The 23,606-nt window shown below is 42.1% G+C and overlaps 1 protein-coding gene across 1 annotated transcript in view; it reads right to left on the reverse strand.

The window, feature by feature from the left end:
• Window positions 1–23,606, reverse strand: part of cntnap2a (contactin associated protein 2a) — a 397,107-nt gene that overhangs the window by 140,182 nt on the left and 233,319 nt on the right. The window contains exons 10-11 of the mRNA XM_069666987.1: window positions 15,399–15,548; window positions 5,092–5,254 (exon numbers count right to left, since the gene is read on the reverse strand). Coding sequence (XP_069523088.1) covers window positions 5,092–5,254; window positions 15,399–15,548 — 313 coding nt within the window. The remainder of the gene's footprint in view (window positions 1–5,091; window positions 5,255–15,398; window positions 15,549–23,606) is intronic.

Raw genomic sequence — 23,606 nt, forward strand, 5'->3', positions numbered from 1 at the left:
TGTAATTGCTCATTTTGACTGCCAATACCTGCACGCACAATACAGGTGTTTTCACTGATCATTAGAGCATTTGATTAAACATGTCAGCGCAGCACGGCAGGAATTACTGGTCACCTTGGTTAACAGGAGGCAATTATGAGCTGTAATAAATCACTATTTTTACTTAAACATGGTGTGACGACCCAAAAATGTGCCAACGATAACAACTGAAGTGCTCGTCTGCCAATACTGAAGCATCATTTAGATGAGAACAGAATTTGGTGTCCACATGTCAAACTGACCTGGATTAAGTTTAGTGTAAGAAAACAGTCTTATCCGCATCAGTGTGAATACAGCACAAAGCAAACAGCAGTTAAGACATCACTGCTTTTCCCTTTTAAATTTTAAACCAACTCAAATCCTGAATACATCAAAGCTCTGCGGTTTGATCTGCCTGCAGGCCTGGTGGGGATGGATCCCAAGGCACTGTAGTCTTAGAGCTGGGTTATACACACACACACACACACACAAGCTCACACACGAGTACTCATGCACTATTATGTGGTTCAAATATCCGAGTGTGCTTATTTGAATGAATCAAAGTGATGTTAAGAGGAAAGCCAGCTGGAGGGAAAACAAACAGTGACTCAGAAGAGCTGCAGGGGTCTTTTTAAAGTTAGACGTGTGGGGAGGGGTCGGACAGTTAAGCAGCACAGAGACGGAACATCTCTGGAGGGAGACAAGACGATCACTGTTGTCATACTTCCTGTAACTACGAGGCTGACTACAACTGTAGGCTTGTTTATGCGATATTAGAAGAGATGACGGACAGAGGAAAGTCTCCAATTTTTATGATGTTTATCTCCCTGCATGAGAGCAATCTATGCAATTATGTTTGCTTTCATGCTCATGCTGTGTTCTGTAAGATATGTGCGCATGCAAAAAGCAGGGACACACATAGGTGCGGTGGAAAATAATAGATAGAAAAATGACATTTGCACAATATTTAGTTCAAAGCGGGATTATTACGCCTCTGTTACGTTCTATCTACTATGTAGAATGCAGAGGAGTCGGCGTCGGAGGTAGTAACAGAGGTGTAACAGAGGCGAAACAGCGTCAGTGTAAACAGCAGAGCCAGCACCTCATGCACGTTTTGCTTCCGGAACACTGGAATGCTCTAAAATGTAAAATTGTAAAGGCTGCATGCCGGCGGAGCTTCGTTACGGCGCCGAGGCGGAACGGCAGTGTAAAAAGGGCGAGTCATTCACCTCTCTGAGGATATCTAAGCTCAGACTTACTTCAATCAATCAATCAATCAAATTTTATTTGTATAGCGCCAAATCATAACCAGGGTTATCTCGAGACACTTTACAGAAAGAGCAGGTCTAGACCGACTCTTTGTTAAGTTATTTAAAGAGAGGCCCAACATCAATCCACCATGAGTAGCACTTAGCAATTCGGCACATTGGCAAGGAAAAACTTCCTTTTAACAGGCAGAAACCTCGAGCAGAACCAGACTCATGTTGAACAGCCATGTGCCTCGACTGGATGGGCCGAAAATGGGATAGAAGGAGATGCAGGATAGAGACAGGCAAAGAGAGCAACAACAGCATATGTTCTTGTTACCACAACAACATATGTCCTTGTTACATGAACAACAACAGACACATACTTATGGTTGCAATGCCAATAATAGTGGTAGACTAGGGTGAGGATTGGCTAAATAAATAAATAAATAAATAAATTAGCGAGAGAAGCAGAGTAATGATAAAGGCTGAGGTAATCGTAATTGTAACAGTTGAAGTCAACAGCTTACATCCTTACTCCAGAATACTTCTTTATGCCAAGTGAAAGAGATGCACAAAGACTGTCTTCTCTACACAAGGACTGTTCTCTTTTAATTTATGGTTAAATATATATATATATATAAGCACAGACTGTGAGGTTCATCTAAATGAGAACCCTTAGTACAGGTGTGACTAGAGGATAATAGTTTGGGTCAAATATCCCACTCTGATTAGCCCTGAGAATTAGGACAGTCTCTCTTGTTCTTTTTTTTTTTTTTTTTTCTGTTTTTCTTCTATTTACGTATTTATTTTTATTCATTTCTTATCTCTTCCCTCTTTCTCTATATGGTGAACTCTGATGCCTCTATGTCACCAGTACAGGGAGATCAGTGTATGTAATCTTATACTACATGAGTTTGCTGTGCTCAGTCTGTCCTTTATTTAATTTTATATGTTTATTTGATGTAATTTATTTACGTCTTGTTTATGTATGTGTATCATATACAAAATAAGCAATAAACAAAGTTTGATAAATAAAGCAACTGTTTCTGTTTTCTCTGCCATGCTTGCCTTCCAATTTTGAATCAAGGAACTTTGGAGCGTTCCATTGGCTTATGTGGGGGTGTTCCCAGTGGAGGGCGCCAAGTAGGGGTGTTTATTGATGATTACAAATAAATGCTTTTTTAATTGCATTTTGATTGAGTACTCACCTGCAATGTGATCTTTTTTGCAGTGTAATAGTAAATGCTCAGAATAATTTGCAGAGCAGGTTTTATCTTACAATTGATTTCAAATAGTTCATTATTGTCTCTCTGTACAACCCAGCTGCTTTATTAGAGAAGGCTGGAGGGCATATTGGAGCACTGCCTATTTTATGCCTGAGCTACTGGTCTATTCTTACAAACCCTGTCTTCCATGTTAACAAAGACTGCAATAATTCAACAAGAAAAGTTGCAATAATAAAAGCGTTGAATTTAATGTGAGCATTGACTCCACGCATTGGTATTCAGTTGACATTTAACCATTACTTTCTCAACATGCTATTGAATGTAGTGCAAATGTATGCAACTGTAAAATGCCCATCATCGAAGTGTGTCATCATGTTCTGTAGCTTCAGCAGGCTAACAAGTGCAGATTGTGCGCTAACAATAGGCTCTGATTGAAAGGCACTGACAGTCACAGAAGACGTAATGCTCAGCGAGCTGTGAGTACTGACTGTGTGCTCTTGGCCTTGCATGTGAAAGAAACACACAGAATGGAGCACCTGTGGAGTGTGTGTATGCTTTTATGTGCATGTGTGTCGTTGTTGTATGACAGCGACGCCGCAGAGTGTGATGGTGATTTGCATGCACGCGGCTTTGCCTCTGTGTGCAGGGATATGTGTGTGCATCTCCCACCATCTCAGCGTAAACAGAATCCACCAGTGGAACGGCATTGATCAAAAGGAGGTCAGACAGGGCTATTGAGCTGCCTTCAAAGACATTCTGATTAGTTAGATGGTAACACTGCCCCCATTTATCTTCCATGGCAGGACTGGGCCCACCTCGACTACTGCAGGGCGATGCACAACATTTGATGTAATAGAGACGGGTAAATACAGCTACAAGGAAGAGTAGGGACTGTTTGAACATCTTCAGAGCTCTTTCTAAAAATCGGACCACAGTCGGCCTGTTGTAAGCCCCTAAGAGCAGAGCTAATGCACCTCGATTTGCAATAATAAGAATTTCATACTACATTACCTCACATTAGCGCTGCAAACGCAAAACAAATGATAACAGACTGCTACCAGTAATTTCATAAATTAAACAAAGACGTGAAAAATCATCTTGTTTTCATCAAAATATATATAAAAAATACTTCTGCTGTTTTGTAGCTCTAATTGCATTCTTTTCGGCCACAGATAACAAACACACACGTCACATTTACCCATTTTTTCAGAGATAAAACTTTTCTTGCTTCGGGCAGAAAGCAAACAAAATCCGGAATTGGCTGGTGAACAAAGTGGAATATTTAGCATCTAAATAGTCAGACATTTCTCTCAGGAAATGCTAATGTTGCTTCGTGTCTGCTGGCTGTGTAAAGTAGCAACTGTGTGCTAACAAGTCAGGCATATTAACTTACAACAAGTGGCCTAAAAATGAGTCATTACAGGATCAATCTGCCACATTAACGAGCCAACTTTGCATCATCCTGCACAATTTCTGCAATTATGTGTTTACCCATTTTCCTTTTTATTAACTACCCTGGAATACTGATGTAACCGAGGCTGTCAATTCAGTCGCCCATGTTAACAACATCAAAGTAGTTGCATAAACAACCGTTTAAACTGAGTCTGTCTGTATTAGTGCTGACAAGGCCTTAATGTGTGATCCAAACTCGAGTATCACGGCAAGCCAGACCTCTCCTGAAGTAAGGACAAAATGGATCTAAATCAAGCAGTGGCAGTTGGTGTCTACTTCTCCGGGCCCGGATATTGATGAAGGTAAGTGTTATCGACAAACCTGACCTGAAAACAAATGGCTAAGGTCGGGGGAAAATGCTCTTCCAATCAGCGCAAGGTCGACTCCTAATTGTAACTTCCCAGTCTTGTTCACCTTAATGGTGCAGTCCATGCAGTCCCTAATCGTCGCTGGAATCGTCTTTGTGTTCACTGCACGACTGTAACCCACTTAGCTCCTATTTAGCGTAGCTTAATCCCTGAAGGTTAACCCAGTCCATACAGTTGAAATGTTCTGCACATATGCGTTGGATTTAGTGTACAGAAGCACTCAAATGGAGCTTAAGACTTGGATGATTCCATATGTGGCAAATCCGTCCCATTGTGTTCGTCCTCTCTGTGACAAGGAAATAAATTGAAATGTCAACAAGTTGTAATGAATGCTTCCAGTGAGCCAACACAGGGACGTGTTGTGCAGAATCTCCTGCTGTGTTATGCTGGGCCATGAAAAGGAAGAACGCGTGCCTCGTTTTTGATGTTTGATTAAGATCGCACTGTTTTTTCCAAGGGTGAAACCTCCTCGTTTCTTTTGGTTTAAATGAAAAAATGCACTGCTCACAAAAAACCCTTTACACCGTGAATCCACCCCATCAATTATATCCATATATCAGTATGACAAGCACACAAAAACAGCCACACACAGCACCCAGAGCCCTGAGTCATACATCTCTAGATAAGAACAGAGAGGTTCCGTTTATATGACTTCCAATTTAAACCCATTTGATTTATGACACATTGTTTTAGTGCTTTGCATATGACTGAATATGTATTTTTTATGATTGAATGATCGTGTGAATATGCATGCAAGCAGGAGTTATCGCCACTTACCTGTCTATGATTGCACACATGTCGAGGCTGACATTCTCAAAAGCTCCCATGGTGCCTTTTTCTACGGCGTGCAAATCAGCCGGCTGGTCGTCCACCAGGATCGCTTGCATGCAGCCCTGGAAGGAACGCAGCGAGGGTGGGTACAGCGTCTGGAGGAAATACCCTGAAACAAGCAAAAGGAATAAAATTTTATTACAAAGAAATCACGAGAATTTATGAAGGAGTGGAAACAAACGGATGCACAGCAGGTTGTGTTTGACAATAGATTGAGAGCTTGGGGAAACCATAAAGAAAGAAAGATGGATTCTGTAAAACAAGGTTTTAAAACACATCATGAAAAGACGACCTTCTGTCGAAGCAGACATCAGGCTTAACAACGCCATCATCCTTGACGAGGAACAACGGACCCGGCCGGTGCGCAGTTATTGTCACTTTTTAAAGCCATGAACCTTCATCAGTCCTTTTCTTTTAAAGCTTATCCACAAGGCCCATTAGCCTTAATACCAGAGCTAAGGCCGCAATAGACTAGAGGACATATAGGCTTTACTATATACAGTACCTTTATGAGATACAAGAGTCAATGGCCCGTCCAGAGGTGGCACTGGGCCTTGACTGAAATGGGGACAAGGCTAGGACAAAACTGTGTGCATAATGGTGTGTGTGACTGAGTGTACGACCCTAATCTTTAACCTAAATGCATGTCCGTAGATATATGGTAGGCGTGTGTGTATACATGCACAAATCTGCAGTAATGCATCTGTAACAGTGCATATGCGTACATTACGGTGCTATTGCAGGACACATGCACAGTCAGGTATAGAGGATAAGAGCCTGGAATTCAATCTTTGCCACCAGCACGCAGGTCACTCCTAAAACACTGCCGCTCAATGACATCTCCATCATCGTGATGTTATAAGCTGTCACACTCTCCGGCTTGCCTATTAGCCTCAAGGCCAATGCATCAAAAAGGCTTCCTATAGACGGCTTATGCATTGTGTGTGTGTTTATGTGGCTCGGTGACACACCAAGCAAGTAAAGCATTGCAAAAGTAAAATTGTGTGTTTTTGCTGGATTCATCCTCTTCTTCACATCTTCACATTTTCATTTCCTTCCCCCAAAAGTTCCTCCTGTCATCCTTGCCATCTGCCTCTTCTCCTGCCACACCTGTCTGCTGTCTTTCCAGAGAAGAGGAGACAGACAGAGAGAGCACAGAGAGAGAGAGAGAGAGACGGAAAGGGAGAGGAAATATGGGAAAGGAGCAGACTACAGCTGGTTGGCAGCAGTTTGTGTCCTGTGGATAGCATATGAATGCAAAGGAAAGGCAGCTTTCCTGACAGCTTGGCAGAACGCACGCAGCAATGCATGGAACGACGGATGGGTGGATGGATGTAGATCTCAAAAGCTCACAGGGGGTTTGGTTTTCTCTGTTATTCTATCTAAACCCCCAACGGGGTGTTTACCCAAAATATCTGACTTGTTTGTTGGGTTTCACCTGTTTTTAGCCCGTGTACCATTCATTCTTTGTGGAGCCAATTTCTCAGACATGCAATGGAAATGCATCTTAATTTCTCCTGTACCATTTTGGTATAAAAAAAATCATCAACAAACAATAAAGTAAGGAAAATAAAATCTTGCCAATTTCTAAAATTCTGAAAAGTAAATCTCTGATACAAAACCAAACAACAATTTAATCCCTCACATCAACTACAATCCACTTTTACACAAGGCTTTGGAGTAACCACTTCACCCTCCACATTCCAATGGAGAAATTAGCAGCTGTACTGTGCAGATCCCGTAAACAGTTGTCTGGGAATTGCACTACATCATCTGCATATTGAATTAACATTTACATGGTAAACTGACTGCACTTATGTCTTGCCTTTCCAGTCTTCCGACCACTCATGGTGCTTTTACACTCTAGTTTAATTCCACAATCCACTAACCATTGACACACTTTCACACACCGTAGGCTACGCCCAAAGATACTTGGACATGTAGACTGTAGGAGCTGGGGATTGAACCGCCAACCTTCTGATTGGAGGGGTCAGTAAATCAGACCGGTTAGTGTGCCCATGTTGACCCCTGTTCACCACTGAGCCATGGAAGAAGGTGGCCTGGTCTGATGAATCACGTTTTTGTGGCCAGGTGTGTGTGCGTGGCTTACATGGGGAAGACATGGCACCAGGATGTATCATGGGAAGAAGACAAGCCAGCGGAGGCAGTGTGATGCTTTGGGCAATGTCCTGCTGGGAAACCTCGGGTTTTGCCATTCATGTGGATGTTACTTCAAAACGTACCACCTACCTAAACATTGTTGGAGACCAAGTACACCCCTTCATGGAAACGGTAATCCCTAACGGCAGTGGCCTCTTTCAGCAGGATAATGCGCCCTGGCACACTGCAAGAATGGTTCAGGGATGGTTTGAGGTACACGACAACGAGTTCAAGGTGTTGACTTGGCCTCCAAATTCCCCAGATCTCGATACAATCGAGCATCTGTGGGATGTGCTGGACAAACAAGTCCGATCCATGGAGGCCTCACCTCGCAACTGACAGGACTTAAAGGATCTGCTGCTGACGTCTTGGTGCTGGATACCTTTTGGCGGCAGAAAGGGGACCTAGAATATACTAGGCAGGTGGTCATAGTGTTATGGCTGATCAGTGTATGTCATTGCCATTTTTTATATTGTCTTGAAAAGGCAATTTTTCTTCTATGCTTTTCAGAAAGTATCAGTGTATCATTCAGACTGTTGTCATACAGCTGCTGCGCCAAACAGAGGAAGATACAGACCGAGATTAATGAGGTGGAATCCGACATGGACAAGACACTTGGCAAACAAAGCATCGATGTGGTCATACATCTGTTCATCCTCAAGCAATCACACACTGCAACAGTTTAAATCCAAGCTGAGGATGTCTGACCACACTTTATATTTCTCCTGAATGCAACGATGCTGTGTGGTTTTAATTTGCAGTATAAACAAAAACTCCCATAACCCCTCAGGATCTGGAACAGCAGCAATAATCCCCTGCAGTCTTGCTGGCACTCTATCACAGCCCCCCTGTGGAGCCAAAAAGAGCTTCTCCTTCAATACAAACAGGAAGACCAGCACTCTCTCACCAATACCTGAACACTATCTGACTAGCAGGGCTGGATCTCAGGCTACACGATACTTGTTCCAACATCCCAACACGTTTAGGGGGATGCATCTGCTCTGGAAATCAGCCAAGATGCCTCAGATGTAAAAAAATATTATGAGGATGCAGACTGAAGAGACAAAAATTGTTGCCATAACCAACGTGATGCCCACAAAATTAAAAATGAACCTTGCGGTATTTCCCTGCACTGCAACACACACTTAAAACCTTATAGAGCACCTTATAACAAACATAACCTACATGCCTTTTAAAATCCCGACACTCACTCAAGGACAAGATGTACCCGTCATAGTAGAGGTGCTCATAAACAAGACGGTATGCACTTATAAGAAAGTTCACAGCGCTCATGTACAGACAGCATAGGCTGCTCTTTGATAAATGTGGGCGTCAGTCTCATGTCTAATTCATCACAAGCTTTAAGATGAAGAAGAGGTGACAGTATGTAGAAGCCAACTTGAAGCATGCTGTATATTAATATATATTACTATACGCTGTTGTGCAAGTTCACACAGAAAAAGAGCTGGCTCAAAGTTCAGTTCACACAGGTTAAAACAAGCTAGTTCATGTTCATAGTTCACAATATAAAATTTTGAACTAAGTTCACATTTCAGTAAATGAAATAATTCAAGTTTCATTTATTGGTTTTTGACTGTATATGAACATGGACGACGCATCTCCGTCTTTGCTCATATGAAAGTGAAGCAAAAATAGCTCCAGTGACGGGCGCTGCCCTCTTGCGATGGTGACGTCATTTGGAGCCAGAGCTGCGCAGTAGAGACTGGCAGGTGGCGTCTAACCAAAACACACACTTAACTAAATGGCAAAGATCCCGAACGTCAGTGTATTTAACAGCAGAACAGCTTCTTGTGTTGGTCTGAAGCAGACGTTCACAGGTATGGAAACTTCAATGGCTGTAGTGATTGTTACGTTTCCTCTCGCTGTTCGTCCTCTACTCTGCTAATCCGGAACAGATCGGCTGCAGGAGCCGGATTTGTCCCCAGAGCTGTCAATCATCCTTTTAACAGCATCAAAGAACTAATTAAATAAATCAGCATGATAAGAATGAACTATAATAACAGAAGCCATGTTTGAGAAAAATGTATTTGGCGTGTATTTGGATTTTATAGTTTGACTCATGTCCCATCTGTTAACATGGAGGAGGCCGGCTTTATGACCTATACTGCAGCCAGTCAGCAGGGGGCGCTCAAAATGTTTTGGCTTCAGTTTTAGGGAGCTGTCATGTCGTCCATCTTTTTATACAGTCTGTTTGGCCAAAATGTAGTATGCAGTATGCAAACAAAAGCGAAATGTGCAGCATTTCAGCAGAAGGGGGCGCTACAGCTTAAGAAGCAGCGGTTACTGTGTCCTTTCGCTTTCCAAAACTGGTAATGGGCGCCTGGTGTGGCACACTGCAAAACAAATGAAAAGCTCCTTCATACTGAATACTACCGCCAAACGCAGTATGCAGTATGTAGTATGTAGTGTAAAGTAAATAGTATGTAGTATACAGTATCTGATTTCGAACACAGCATATGGCTGCACCTCACAACTCTTTGTCAGTAATGATTTCCTGTTGTCATCATTAACTTACAGATATTTCCCAAGACTGGCCGGATGCTTCAATTCAGTGTGTTGTTTAAAATTCGTTGCTGATGTGACTGACGTTCTAACTTATTTTTTCAGACCCAGCAGGCACAATTTGCTTATAAATATGAGATTTTCCCCATTAGAATCTGTAGTGATCTGTTCATGAAATTCAAATGTTGCAGTAGCGGTAGCTGCATTCTGAATTGCTAGCAGCATTAGCCATATGTTCAGTTCAGGCACTACACTTACTATATATTGCTTTATATTATTACGTATACAGTGAGCATGATTCACACTATATTTCCTTTATAGATTTTTTACAGCTAAGTGGCAGATGTTATGCTCTGGAGATGCCAAACAGCAATACTTTAAAAGGTCAGACAATAGTATAAACAAGGGATTGTAATGGAAAAGGCTGTTAAAAAATATAAGTCATTTATTCGAGCACATCAAATAAATGTGAGAGCAGTACATGACATTTGCCAAAATGATGACAAAAGAAGCATGGCTGCTGTCACACTTGTTGAAAGAACTAAGCAGATTTAAGGAAGTGGAGAAAGCAGAAATAATCAATGAAAAACAGAACGCAGCATGCTACAGAGTGGAACGTGCCATGATTGACTTTTCTCTCATTAGAATATCCATCCGTTTGTCCTCTGATCCTGCAGAGAAGACAGCATGACTTTCTGGCCCTGTGTACGTGCATGTGTGTTTGTGTGAGTGTCCATCTGTCTTCCCTCTTGAGAAATTCAATTTGGGGATGTCTCGTGTCAGTCACTTACTAATTTCTCTAAGCGCAGCGTCAGGAGTGAGAAACTACTAGGCGTAAAATAGGCTTTTGGTTCAGGAGGCTGCATCTAAAAGCAGACGCTCAAAGGATAGAGGAGGTGGAGATGAGAAGGGACGACCCGGTTAAAGAGGATGAGAAGGATGAGGTGAAAGAGGAGAGGATGAAGGCCAAGAAAGAAGATAAACGCGGAAATTGGGGAGAACAAAGTGGAGAAAGGAGAACAGACTTAAGAAAGAGGGGAGGTCCTGTATCTCTGCAACCTTCTCACAGAACATCTATCTTGTTGTGTCTTTTATTTATCAATACTACGGTTATATGGTAATATTAACTGACTTAAAAATTCAGCATGCACAAAATAATGTTACAAAGAAGTTGCAAGAAAGCAAAAGACTTGTATTTGCTGCATAATTTGCATATTGATAAGACTCTGAAATGGTACTTGAGCTGCGTAATGTCCCATCATGGTCATCAAAATACATTAAACATAACCACTTATGCAAATCAGGCAATTTATTACGTTAATTAAAGCATTAATTAACAAAGATTTTCATGTCAGCATGCTTGTCTTCATAGAACACATTGATGGTATTAATATTAATGTGATTTCAAAGCACTGAGAAGCACTTAATTAGAAATAATTTGTATGCTTTAAAGGACTTTTACTGATTAAATGCTGCATGCAGGAAACCTGGAGTTTCACTTCTGTCACATTTATTTTCAAGAAATGTCCCGACTCAAACATGATCATAGCAAACAGCTGGCTAATCTCTTCTTTTATACCAAGTCAAACATTATGCTTCAGACTACATGTGTGCAATTGTGTGTGTGATGCATGTACAACCCTGCATATGTGTGGCCGTCAAGCTTCAATATAATTCTAATTAGTCCTAATGTGGTTTAATGTGGCAATTGGACATGCTTAATTTACATTAAGCCACAGTGGAAAAATCGCTAAATGAGGAACCTAGAGACTGACAGATAGTACCGCCCTGTTTAATCTCACATACAAGCAAGATTTATACTGTATATATGTTATTACTCCCAACTCGTCCAAAACGCCAGCCGAGTCTGTGGCCCGCAGCTTCAGATCTAGTGTTAGTCTGTCACATGCACTGCAGTCAAGTTGGTATTAATTAATATGCAAAGTATTGTTAGACCTCCAAAATGAAGTAGTCAAGTTAGCTGTTATTAATCAGACTTTGAACTAGAGCTTCCTTTCCTTTATGACTGTGGATGTGCAACTATTATTAACATGTGGTTAATGCTGCAGTCATAGACTGTGTAAAAAGATGGACGACATGACAGCTTCCTCCAAGTGAAGCCAAAAAATTCCAAGCGCCCCCTGCTGACTGGCTGCAGTATAGGTCATAAAGCCCGCCTCCTCCATGTTAACAGATGGGACATGAGTAAAACTATAAAATCAAAATACACGTCAAATACATTTTTCCAAAACATGGTTTCTGTCATTATAGTTAGTTATTATCATGCTGATTTGAAGTTTAGTTTTAATTAGTTCTTTGATGCTGTAAAAAGGATGATTGACAGCTCTGGGGACAAATCCGGCTCCTGCAGCCGATCTGTTCTGGATTAGCACAAATAAAACAATAACTACAGTCATTGAACACCACCAAGAAGATGCCAACACAAGAAGCTGTTCTGCTGTAATATACGCCGACATGCGGGATCTTTGCTGTTTTTTCAGTAAGTGAAGTGTGTGTTTTGGTTTGCAAAAGTGGCTACGCAACTACATCCACCGATCTCTACTGCGCAGCTCTGGCTCCAAATGACCTCATCATTGCAAGATGGAAGCACCTGTCACGGGGGCTATTTTGGCTTAAATTCTGTACAGAGTAGATGAAGATGCATCATCCATCTTTATTTATAGTCATCGGTTGGTTATTTTTAACGTCTTGGTTATGTCAAGAGAAAGGTTATTGATTTGGGTTCAAAAAAGTACTCATGTAGGAACATAAGTTAAGTAACTACATACCTTACGTGACAGGCACACTATATATCGTATAGGTTTCATAACCTTCGTACATTATCATAACCTTGGTCTCCTGGATGAAGTCCTGTGTTTGTCGACCAACTCAAACAGCCTTTTGAGCTCTTCACGCTACGTCATCTGACCTAAACAGCACATTAGAAGAATCAGAAAGAGGACAGCGTCCCAAAATTAAGTTATAAAGGTGACTTTTGGGCCACTGACTACCATGTCATATTTGGCGGTGAGAACTGACTATTTTTCATTTGACTTTCTACAGATTACTTAGTAGAAGTGGTATTTTTTAGCTCCTTCTGGCTCGTTTCACTCTGTGGTCAGTGATCAACAAGCGTCACCAGTAAAAACACAGCAGATTGATGCCTTAAAGCCATGCGATTTGAAGCAGATGGCTCCCTGGAAGACTTAATTACAAACTACCCAAAGCCTGGTCCCGTACATAAAAGAACATGGACTGTTCATGATACTGAGGGGTTTCTGCTAATTGTGGCGCTCTGACAGATGAGCCTCAGTCACATACAAAGTGCTGATGGAATACTGTTGGAGAGCTTTTGGACAGCTTAATGTGCCCGGCCTCTTTGACTCATCAGGCCGAGCGATCAGAGCGAGTAATCGAGGGCAGGCCAAAGGCTAAACTATCTTTTGTGCGCTCTCTATATTATTCTGCTACCTCTGCGCGGGGATGGAAATTAGCCACCTGAATGTAATGTGGTGCAGTGTTTTGAATAAATGTGCTGCATATTCCGGCTTAGTTGAATGTTAAATGTATTTCTGTGGGTATGTGTGCTTTGGAGAATGTGGTCAAAAAACACCCACACGCTGCACATACGAACAGATTCAGATGGCTTGAGGCCCTCACTGTACATCTGGGGAAGCAAGGCGTTGAGTAACAGGAACTGAAATCAGGTCACGGAGCCGGAAGACCGACCGAAAAGTGGAACAGAATTTTTGGATTATTAAAAACAGTACACATGCCCCTTTCACAAGAGAAAAGTTTCATTCCCCTGCAGCGGCACAAGCCTGCCGGCTCCTCCCAGCATGCATTGTGTCATTTGAAAGTAACAAGAAAAACCGCAGCTGCAGTTAATGCTAGTTCAGCCTACACACTACCACAGTGTGTCAGCAGGGGGGGAAACAATATCTATCCTTTGATGACGTCAATGTACAGACCCCATCTCAGTCGCTCTTATTATATAGCTTTCACTTCCTGTTTCAATCCTTGCACTGGTTTATGATCCTGCCATCTTTTCCATCTACATTTTCCCATCAAAAACTTCCCCTGTCTCTTTGTCCCAATCTTTTATCTCCAGTTTCTCTTTCTCACTCTCTCTGTCTGTCTGTCTCCTCCATCCTCTTCAAGGGCTAAAGACATTACAGAGATCCTCTCCTCCCAGCCGTTATTGATCCCAGCTCAGCTTACCAAAATCGATAAATCAACAATTGGATCATATGGAGACGAGAGGGTGAGAAAGAAAGAGAGGAATGAAGCCAGGGAAGAAAAACAAAGATGCTTGAAATGCTTAAAAAAGGGTTTTGAACGCAATCAGCACATCGAGGCGTCACAAACTCACATTTCATAACTTTAAAGTACTAAATTATCACGGGCCTCACTCAACAGCAACACGGAGTGAATTAAGATGGACAACAGAATGAAAGACTCTGGATGTACGTGCGTGTGTGTGTGTGCGTGCGTGTGTGAGGTGCTCTGATCCTTATTGACTGTCCGGGGGAAAATGGTTTTGCGTGATGAGGGAGATTGTTCTCTGATAGAGGGAGAGGGACAGAGGCCTGATGGAGCTATCAGAGCCCAGACTATCTCTCACAGTTACTGTAATTTCATACAGGTGCCCACACACACACACACACACACACACACACACACACACACAAAGTCACACATGCCCACTTAGACACGGACCATCTTCCAAAAGACGGACAGCGGTGTCTGGCATCATTAACCTGGCGTCTTCTTAATTCAGACAGATTGTGCTGCTACGTGTATGCGTGTGTGTGTGTGTGTGTGTGTGTGTGTGTTCCGACTCTGTATGGAAGTGTGTGCCTGGTGGTCTAGGTGTGTCTAGGCTCTAAGTGAGCAACTTCATGAACTCTGGCTACTGGGATATAGATTTCTAGTGAGATAAATGATTTGCGGACTTATTTAGCCTACACACACACACTGACTCGCACACACACACACTTAGCCACACACGAAGATGGATAAGACCTCTGCTGGCACAGGTCATATAAGAAGTTTTACTGAGCACAGTTTCACGGCATCACACTTACTCTCAAAACTTTTTAATAGAAACCTTTCAAAATAAAAGCACAACAAAATAAAAGCAGGTTACTTAAAGGAGCCGTTCACCCCTGGAAAAAGCCACTTTTTCCCCCACCATAATGGCATTAGCTCCCCATAATAGCATAATAGGACTGAAGTTGAAAATCGGCCATCTGGCCCTTTAAGATGTATTTTTACACGTTTCTGCGTCCTGTGTTCATTCTTATTAATGAAGGCAAAGCAATTAAACCTAAAAAGTAATATTATTTGTTTAAGACAACATATAATTAAAGATGCCGTATCCGCATTTATGAAACAGGAAGTCCAGATCATAACTGTAATGATAACAGAAGTATATAGGATGCTATTTTCTGACACCATCCCATCTCAGCTCTGTACAGTAAGCGCTCTGCTGCCTCCATGATGGGCACTTTAGAGGAATTTGATGGGATGACGCAGGTGGAAGTGAAGGGTGTTGCGGCGACCCTTACCTCCCATGTGATAGGTTCCTCCTGTGGTGATGCTGAGAGGTGAGGTGGAGCGCACGGCAGACGCCTCCTCGCTGTCTATCGTCAGCATGGCATAGTTCTCCTTTGCCACCAAGCGTATCGCGTGCCACTGGCCGTCATTAAGGCCTGAACCTGGAGGGGGCAGAGATAAAAATATCATCAGAAAACACACTATGAGCATCGTGTTCTATATGTGTAAAATCTTCTTGGTGAGTAAGATTTTAGATGATTGACATTTTGGCGCAGAGGAATCTCCACAGAGACGCCAGTAAATTGAATTGATTCCTGCGAGAAAAAAAACCGACCTAGATCCACTCATCATGGGTGAGAAGTGTGTGGGTGGTGAAGCTGAAGTACAGTTTCTGTCGGTGATGTGTAGCTATCTCTCTCTGTTTACCTTCGACCATTTTTTTCTCTGCAATCATTACACCCAAGACAAGAGGAAGATCTACTTTCTGCCTCCGCCATGCCTTCCTCACTTCTACACGGGTTCTAATATGTATGCCAATGCTTCCCAATTCTTCTTCATTTCTCTTCTGTTCTCTCTCTCGCCCCTTTCCCGAACCGAGAGCAGCTTCCAGTCTCAAAGCCCCTGAGTCTCAACTCCATTAACTCAGAGAGAACCCTGTTTGCATCGGAGTACCAGAGTGCATGTGTGCGCTGCCACTCTGTACAAGTGTGTACGAGTCTGTAATGTGTTGCGTTGTCTGCATATGTCCAAGCAGCGTGTACTTGTGTGTGTGTGTGTTCGTGCATGCAGGTTTTGTACTCTCCTTTTCTCTCTCTTCCCTTGTAGCCGTGCTCCATTAAATATGAGTGATGTTTTGGAAGGGGACATTACTAGTGGAGCCGAGAGAGAAGCCAGCTCACTCTCATCACCCTCTCCTCCATACATCACCTCTTACTGACACCAATCTCTATTCATCCTTCCTTTCCTGCCTCCCCCTCTGTCCCTGATTCCTTCCTCCGTCTCTCTGTCTTTATTTCCTGTCCTGTATTTCTGCATTTCAATTTACCCTTTTTCTCTTTGTCTTGATACTCCTCTGCTCTCGTGGCCATTAGTGGCATTGTCCGTCTTTTTCAATCCGGTTCTCCTCACTGCTTCACTGACTTTAATTTATCGACAACGAGGACACTGCAGCAAAGTTCAAGGTACGGTCACGTGAAAATCAGTTGCGGCAGAGAGCGTGTACGCATAGATCTGCTTCAAGTCAATGCACATGTAGCCTAGCATGTTGCATGTGTCAATACATTCGACCCACGTGGGTGCAAGCTTCTTCAGTGGCCCTGCTTTGTATGTGACACTTTTGCATAGTTTATTTCTACCCAGAATGCACTGCGTGACCCTTAGCTTTCATGTCAGTGGGGAGGCTCCACTAATTAATCTCCATCAGCAGGGGGAACCATGTGTGTGCGTGCGTAAAGGGTGTGTGTGTGTGTCGGTTCATAGCAGTGACCAAAGAAACTCCAAGATGGCCGCCTGCTGAGGGGTTTGACTGCTGTGACCTCGTTCAAGGCAACGCTGGTTAAACGCGCACAAATACACACACGCAACACACACACACAACTGCCCTAACATGAATGTGATTATGCATATAGATAGCTTTGTGAGGAAGTTAAATACAACTTGAGAAGTCGTAACTAAACAGTATTAAAAACAGAAAGTGTCTGCTTTGTTTGAATCACATAACAGAAGCACATTCAAGTAGAAGCAGGGGTGTTTTTAGGGGGTGGCCTGGGGTGTCATATGCCCCAATCCAAAATTTAACTGGCCACTCCAAGTGCTAACCCATAATCCTAAACTATGATTGGCTATCTGACCTGTAAGAGGCGGGACTAAAGTTCAAACTAACTTATTTGGCTGTGTTGCAACAGGCTGCTAGTTGTTTTTATGGCATTTTAACAGGTTCTTTTTACGTTACTGAACAGAATGACAATATACAAATATTCTACACATGTGCTATGTCATTGGACGAGAGGCGAGGCTACACACAGAGACAGACAACCTGTCACCCTCACATTCAAACCAACTTAGAGTCACCAATGAACCTAACGAACATGTCTTTGGACTGTGAGAGGAAGCCAGAGTACCAGAGGGAACCTACGCATGCACGGGAGATCATGCAAACTCCACACAGACAGGCCCACTTTGACTGAACTGGGACTCACACTAGGAACCTTCTAGCTGTGAGACGACAGCGCTAACCGCTGCACCACCATGCAGCCAAATAAATGTATATATTACAAAAATAAATAGATAAGATGAGATAATAGATGAGATGAGCAAAATACTATAATTAGAAAATCATAATATGTAACATAGAGATAAAGAGTCCTCTTTAAAAAGATCATTTAAAAGTAGCATTGTTGTTTTACATTTTTTTGTATTTATATGTTTAAGAGTTTGATTATATTGTTTAAAGGTCTAATCTCAAGGATCTCAGTTTCATTCTCTTTGGCGGCACCTTTGGCGATAAACGGTGATTGCGGGAGCACACTTCCCAATTTAACCAGACGTCCACGGTTGGCTCTGATTGTAACAGTTGTAACTCCTGATTTACCTCGCTGAGAGTTGCTTTCCTTTTTAGACTGTTTGCCTCTGAGCGTCGAATTTGTTTCTTTTTCTTTTGATTTTCACTTATTTCTGAAGTTGTATCTGTAGTCATCGATCTTTTCTATGTTTGTTCAGCCATAGTAGATTACTGTTTACTCGCAACACTTGCAGAGACTGGAAAATGAGCCGCTTAGCTCCGCCTACCCTCTCTGGCAGACCAACCACTGCTGGTTGATGGAAAATGTGTCACTAACTGGGCGCCGCTTGTGATTTTTTCTGCGAATGTTGCCGCAGACATCCAGTCTGTAATGCTGCAAATGCAAAGGCTTTCATCAGTGGGCCATAGGCTCATTCGGCGATAGATAGTGACTAAACAGACATTTATTAAAATGAAAATCTTCCAGATTATTACTTTAAAAGTGTTTTCACAAAATGGTAAAAACTGTATAAAATGTAAGTATCAGTAATTAAAGTATGAATAGGGTAAACTGAACTTGTAAATTAATGCTAAGTGGACATAATGTATGGGCATCCATCCCAGTCGGGCCTCCCCAGTCGAAAAAGTCTGCCCACGCCCCTGAGTAAAATGCGACCTTGATGTTTCCCTATACTGACAATCACATTTCTGACTGTATATTGGTTTGATGTTATCACCATCAAGCTCTCTGCTCCATCCGCTCCCTCTCTATAACCTCTTGAATGTAATGGAAAATAGATACTGTGCAGCCTCGTGTTTCCTCATCTGTTTTACATCACCTGCAATACCTTTGAATGATGAGCTTATCAGCGATAGCAGTGTGGAATCTTAACGCTCGCTGCAGCACGGGGGGAAAAAATCTTGCATACACAGTAGCGCGTTGCAGTCTCTCTCTCTCTTTCTGTCACACGTCAAACACACAGGCTCAAATCAGACACATGCCGGCTGTCTGCCGCAGATAAAACGAGCACAGATAATGAAGGAGAGACGAAGATGGAAGGAGGAAGTTTTTCTGATTGACTAGATAAGACTGTTTCATGGTCTGCTTTGATGTTGTCACTCATACGCAGGGGCCTGAAAGCAAGGTGGAAGACTGAGCGGAACTTTGCTTTGTTTGTTTAAAAGTTAAATAAAAGAAGAAACTGTGCTTTCACCAGTCTCGCGTTATTACTTTAGTACTCTTTATAATGAGACTGAAAAAGTCACCAAAACAGTCACAAAAATGATTCCCTAATGGAAAAATAAGCCATTAAAATGACTGAAAGGTTTTGACAATAGCCAAACCGACAGTCATTATAATACTGCAGTTTTAGAACAAAATTGCCTTTGTATTTGGGCACTTCTGTCCCTTTCTGTAAGAAAAAAACAACTTTTAATTTCAAAATTTAAACACGCCGTTATCTAACGGCGTAACATTAGTTTTTTATTTTGAAAAGTTGGCCAAGGCTCTTTTTGGATGCAAAAGCTATTAGCTTACTCACAGAGTCCCGTTGTCGGCGTTCTGTCCGGTTCTGAACGTAGAATAAGTAGTTCCGAGGAGATGCCAGGGTTATGAAACCAAAAAGTTTTACCCCACAAAAACAACATGCAGGCAATGGTGATCCATTTTAAGCACAAAATCATCGTCCTACGATTTCATGCACCGTTCTTTTGGCACTATTTTCTCTCTTGACAAATCCAGTATCACTACGCCTGTGGCAGGCCAGTTTCTCAGGTATTCTGGCATAGTAGCCGTTTCACATTAATTCTGACATATTCGCGTCATTGTTGAAGTAAACATGTCGGACTATGAAAGTGATGAGGAAGATTTACCTTTAACAACAGATCCAACGGGACCTCTTAGGGCACGATGCTTGTCAGGAAAACGATGAAATACATATGTTGGAACTGTTTTATTACTACATCCAGGAAAATCCCAAATTCGCACCATTTCGACATGTAGAGAAACCGGGCCTGCCGCAGGGGTAGTGAGAGAAAGTAGTGCCAAAAAAAGGCGCAGGATATGAAATCGTAGGATGATGATTTTGTGCTGAAAATGGATCACCATTGCCTGCGTGTAGTTTTTGTAGGGTAAATCTTTTTGGTTTCATGACCCTGGCATCTCACCGGAACTACTAATTCTACATTCGGAACTGGACAGAACTCTGACAACGGGACTCGGTGAGTAAGCGAATAGCTTTGCATCCACTACACTACTAGCTAGTATTTCATACAACTTAGTGTCCAAAAATCCAAACTATCACTTTAATGCAGATAAAAGTTGAATGTTTTTTAATATGAAACGTTACGCTACGTTAACTGTAACATGTTTTCACAGGGTATTTTCACTGGGTTGAGGTTTTACAACGATGAGCTCTCTGCTGCTGATTTTGCTGATCTGTCTGTCTGGGATGCGGGCTCGACCAAGGTTCACAGACGAGAGGCCAGACAAGGATCGATATCTGGGATGAGCTAAGAGCTCTGAGAGACACGGTTGGGGGGGAGGGGGGGAACACCAAGGCTAAACTGCAAAGACAGAGAAAAAAAGGGGATGATGTAGTGAAAGGGAACTAAGACAGTACAGTGAGTTATTTAGGCTGGGTATGCACCTATCAATGAAAATTATGAATATTCACAACAATTGATCTGCCAATTATATCTTCACTAAATCCTTTAGGCAGTAAAATGTCAAATAATTGTGAAAAATGTCCATTGGAACTTAGACTCATGACTCACACTCATGTCAGAAGTCTCCCTATCTGTTTAAGACGGCTGTACAGTAAAGCCTGCAGCAGCTTACTGCAAACACCCACACACGCCTTATGACAGCAGACACCAGGAGAATGGAAAATGTAATAAAAAAGGCTTTTGTTGACTGGAAATAAGTGTAATACAGTGTCATATCCACAGACAGTATCAAACCAGAAACGTATTCCTATGAAGGTGTTTTTGAATGTTACCATAGACAGCCTCGCTAAAAAGAACTGCATGCTCTGTGGTGTTTCAGTGATGAGCTCCAGACTGACAGCCTCTGAAAACAAGGTGGCAGCAATATTGGAGCCGGGACTGGCGGAGACTGAGCAGCAGCTCTAAAAGGAAAAATCTGAAGAGGCCAAGAGACTCATTTCTGGTTTTGTAATAAGCAAAATGACAGACTTTTAAATCTCGATAATCATGGTGCATTTTGAGATGCTTGGCTTTCATGTTTCTTGTACAAGCAGAAGTGGAAATCCTGCTTTCCACGGAGGCCAAGGGGCAGAAGGATAAGACAGCTCTTATTTGGAGTTAGGGCTGCACAATTATGGCGATGATATTCACAATTATATCGATCTATATGAGATCATGATTATTAAAAAGTAACTGCACACTTAAACATGTTTTTTGAGCTGTAATCTAAATTATATTACAGCACTGTGATGAAACGCATCAATGCTGGTGTTAATATTGACAATTCTTCAGCATTGCATGGGTTGGAAACACACCATCTACTGCTTTAAATCAGCCTTTAACTTTTCCAGCTGATGATGACATAGAGGCGACAGTTTGAGACAAAGCTACGTCTGCTGTTAGCAGAGGAGCCGTGAGCTGCGATTACTCTGAGCAGCATACACAGGAATTAATTACAATCGGATACATTTCACTGGTCTGAAAAAGTCACTAAATTTGTCGCTAGTCGCTTTTTAGAAATAAAGTCGCTAAGAGGGTCTGGAAAGTCGCTAAACCTCGCGAGAAAGTCGCTAAGTTGGCGACACAGGGGGAGGAGGATGTCACTCAGCTGCCAGACACACCCACCCCCCTCTGCAGTGGGTGGAGTTATGGTCAGACCTGGGGGTGAAGTTACTCTTTAATCACGATAATCTAATAATTTTCTTTGGGAGTTGGGTGGATAGGGTCGCGCTGTACAACCTCGCTGTTTTGGATGTCTGACTTGACGCTGGGCATGTACGGGGAGTAGCAACGTTATTCCTCTTGGCCTTCATACGCTCATCACAGGTGGTTGAACAGCTTAGTTGTGATGCTGTGCGGCACAGATGCAGCTTTCATGCACTCTTTGCTTATTATTTCTTGATAAACATCACTTGAATACCTGAAATACCTCCAAACAACCGATGACGAGCCGTTTCATGACTTGCTCTCTTCCTAATTTAACATTGTCTAACAACAAGCAGCGTTCAAAACACGATTGAGCGTTCGTAGCCTGCATGTCACGTTTGCACAAACAACACTTCAAAGACGCAACAGATAAGTATATGTTGAGATCGTAATGGAAAAACAACAAAGAGGCATTCATGAGGACACCTGCTATGTATTCTCTTCCTGTTTTCAACAGCTGCTGTTACTACGAAAACCGCAGACGCATCCGGCTGAAAGTCGCCAGTTAACATGGTCACTCGTTGAACTGAAACACCGGCCTCTGTTGTTTACTTTTCCACCCACTCCAAACTGCCGCTGCAAGGTAGGCGCTCATGACATGACACGCCAGCTCCCCCAGAAGGGGGAGGAGCGCTTGATTTGATATGCAGCAGAGTTTTCTACAGGCGGAGCAGGCATTTTTAACAGCAATATGGCTGTCAGTCAATTATTTAATCATGGGAAAACAAAAATTGTGATCAGGATTAATATTTCGATTAATTCCGCAGCCCTATTCTGAGTCTTAACTACAGCACACCAAGTACAAATGGGATACTTGAACTGCCTTTAAAAAACAGTCTTCACAAGTGTTGGCATTGACAAAGCTGACCTCTCTGTTCTCTACTGATGCAGGTGTCTCCAAAGACTAATAGGACAATGGATGGCAGCTGTTTTACACCATTATAGTCAAAATATACAAAAGAGAATTCTGTTGACTTTAATTATGAATGCCTTCATTTAGGGAAGTGTGGTCAGCGTGTGCCTGCAGAGATTCTGTGGGCGTTCTGATGAACATGACTCCTCCAACACTGTTCCCTCTGTGACTTTCATTCACTGTTTAATATCTTCGCCAAGGTTTCAGGGACTTTACACAAAGATAAAATAATTTTACTGTTAAATGCGACGTTCTGCTGCCTCACTGATTAAAGACACTATACTGGCTCCTCTGATGAAAGTAGGATGAGTAAGCTCAGAAGGTTTTGTTGCTTCTTTTATGCAGTCGTGAAACGTCACACATGAAAGCACATCAGTAAAGATTAAAAATGGGCTTTATGATGTGCAAATGTCCTAAAATTAAGAAAACGCTAATGAACAAGATCACTTGGAGTGTATTGTCTTATGAGTATTTCTCAACAGCCCTCCACTGAGAGCACTAATGCTTTATTTTATGGGTTATTTGCCTTTTTAAATTGTGCTTTTTACGGTCTATGACCTTAATCCAAGTTACTTAATTATATTTGAATTAAAAAAGGCCTATTATGCATTATTCCCCAAAAAACTTGAATTTAAATTAAGCATTAGTGTTCATGTAAATGAGGGCTGTGTCTCACACTCTTTCAAATACTGTATTTAAGTACAAATTCAAGTTACTTGTACTTTACTTGTGTACTGTATACCTCTGCTCCACAACATCTCAAAGCTACTTCATTTGTCTGAAAGGTTCAGTTTCTTTACACATTAGCCTAGCATTAACTCCTTCCCGTCAAATGAAAACCATTTATCTTAAGATGTGTTGATTTAGTGAAGATTAAGTGTTCCTTTATTTGTT

The sequence above is a fragment of the Semicossyphus pulcher genome, unplaced genomic scaffold (assembly GCF_022749685.1).
Source record: "Semicossyphus pulcher isolate SPU_LCO1_2020_fin unplaced genomic scaffold, fSemPul1.0.p SCAF_18, whole genome shotgun sequence".
In the NCBI taxonomy this organism is placed as follows: Eukaryota; Metazoa; Chordata; class Actinopteri; order Labriformes; family Labridae; genus Semicossyphus; species Semicossyphus pulcher.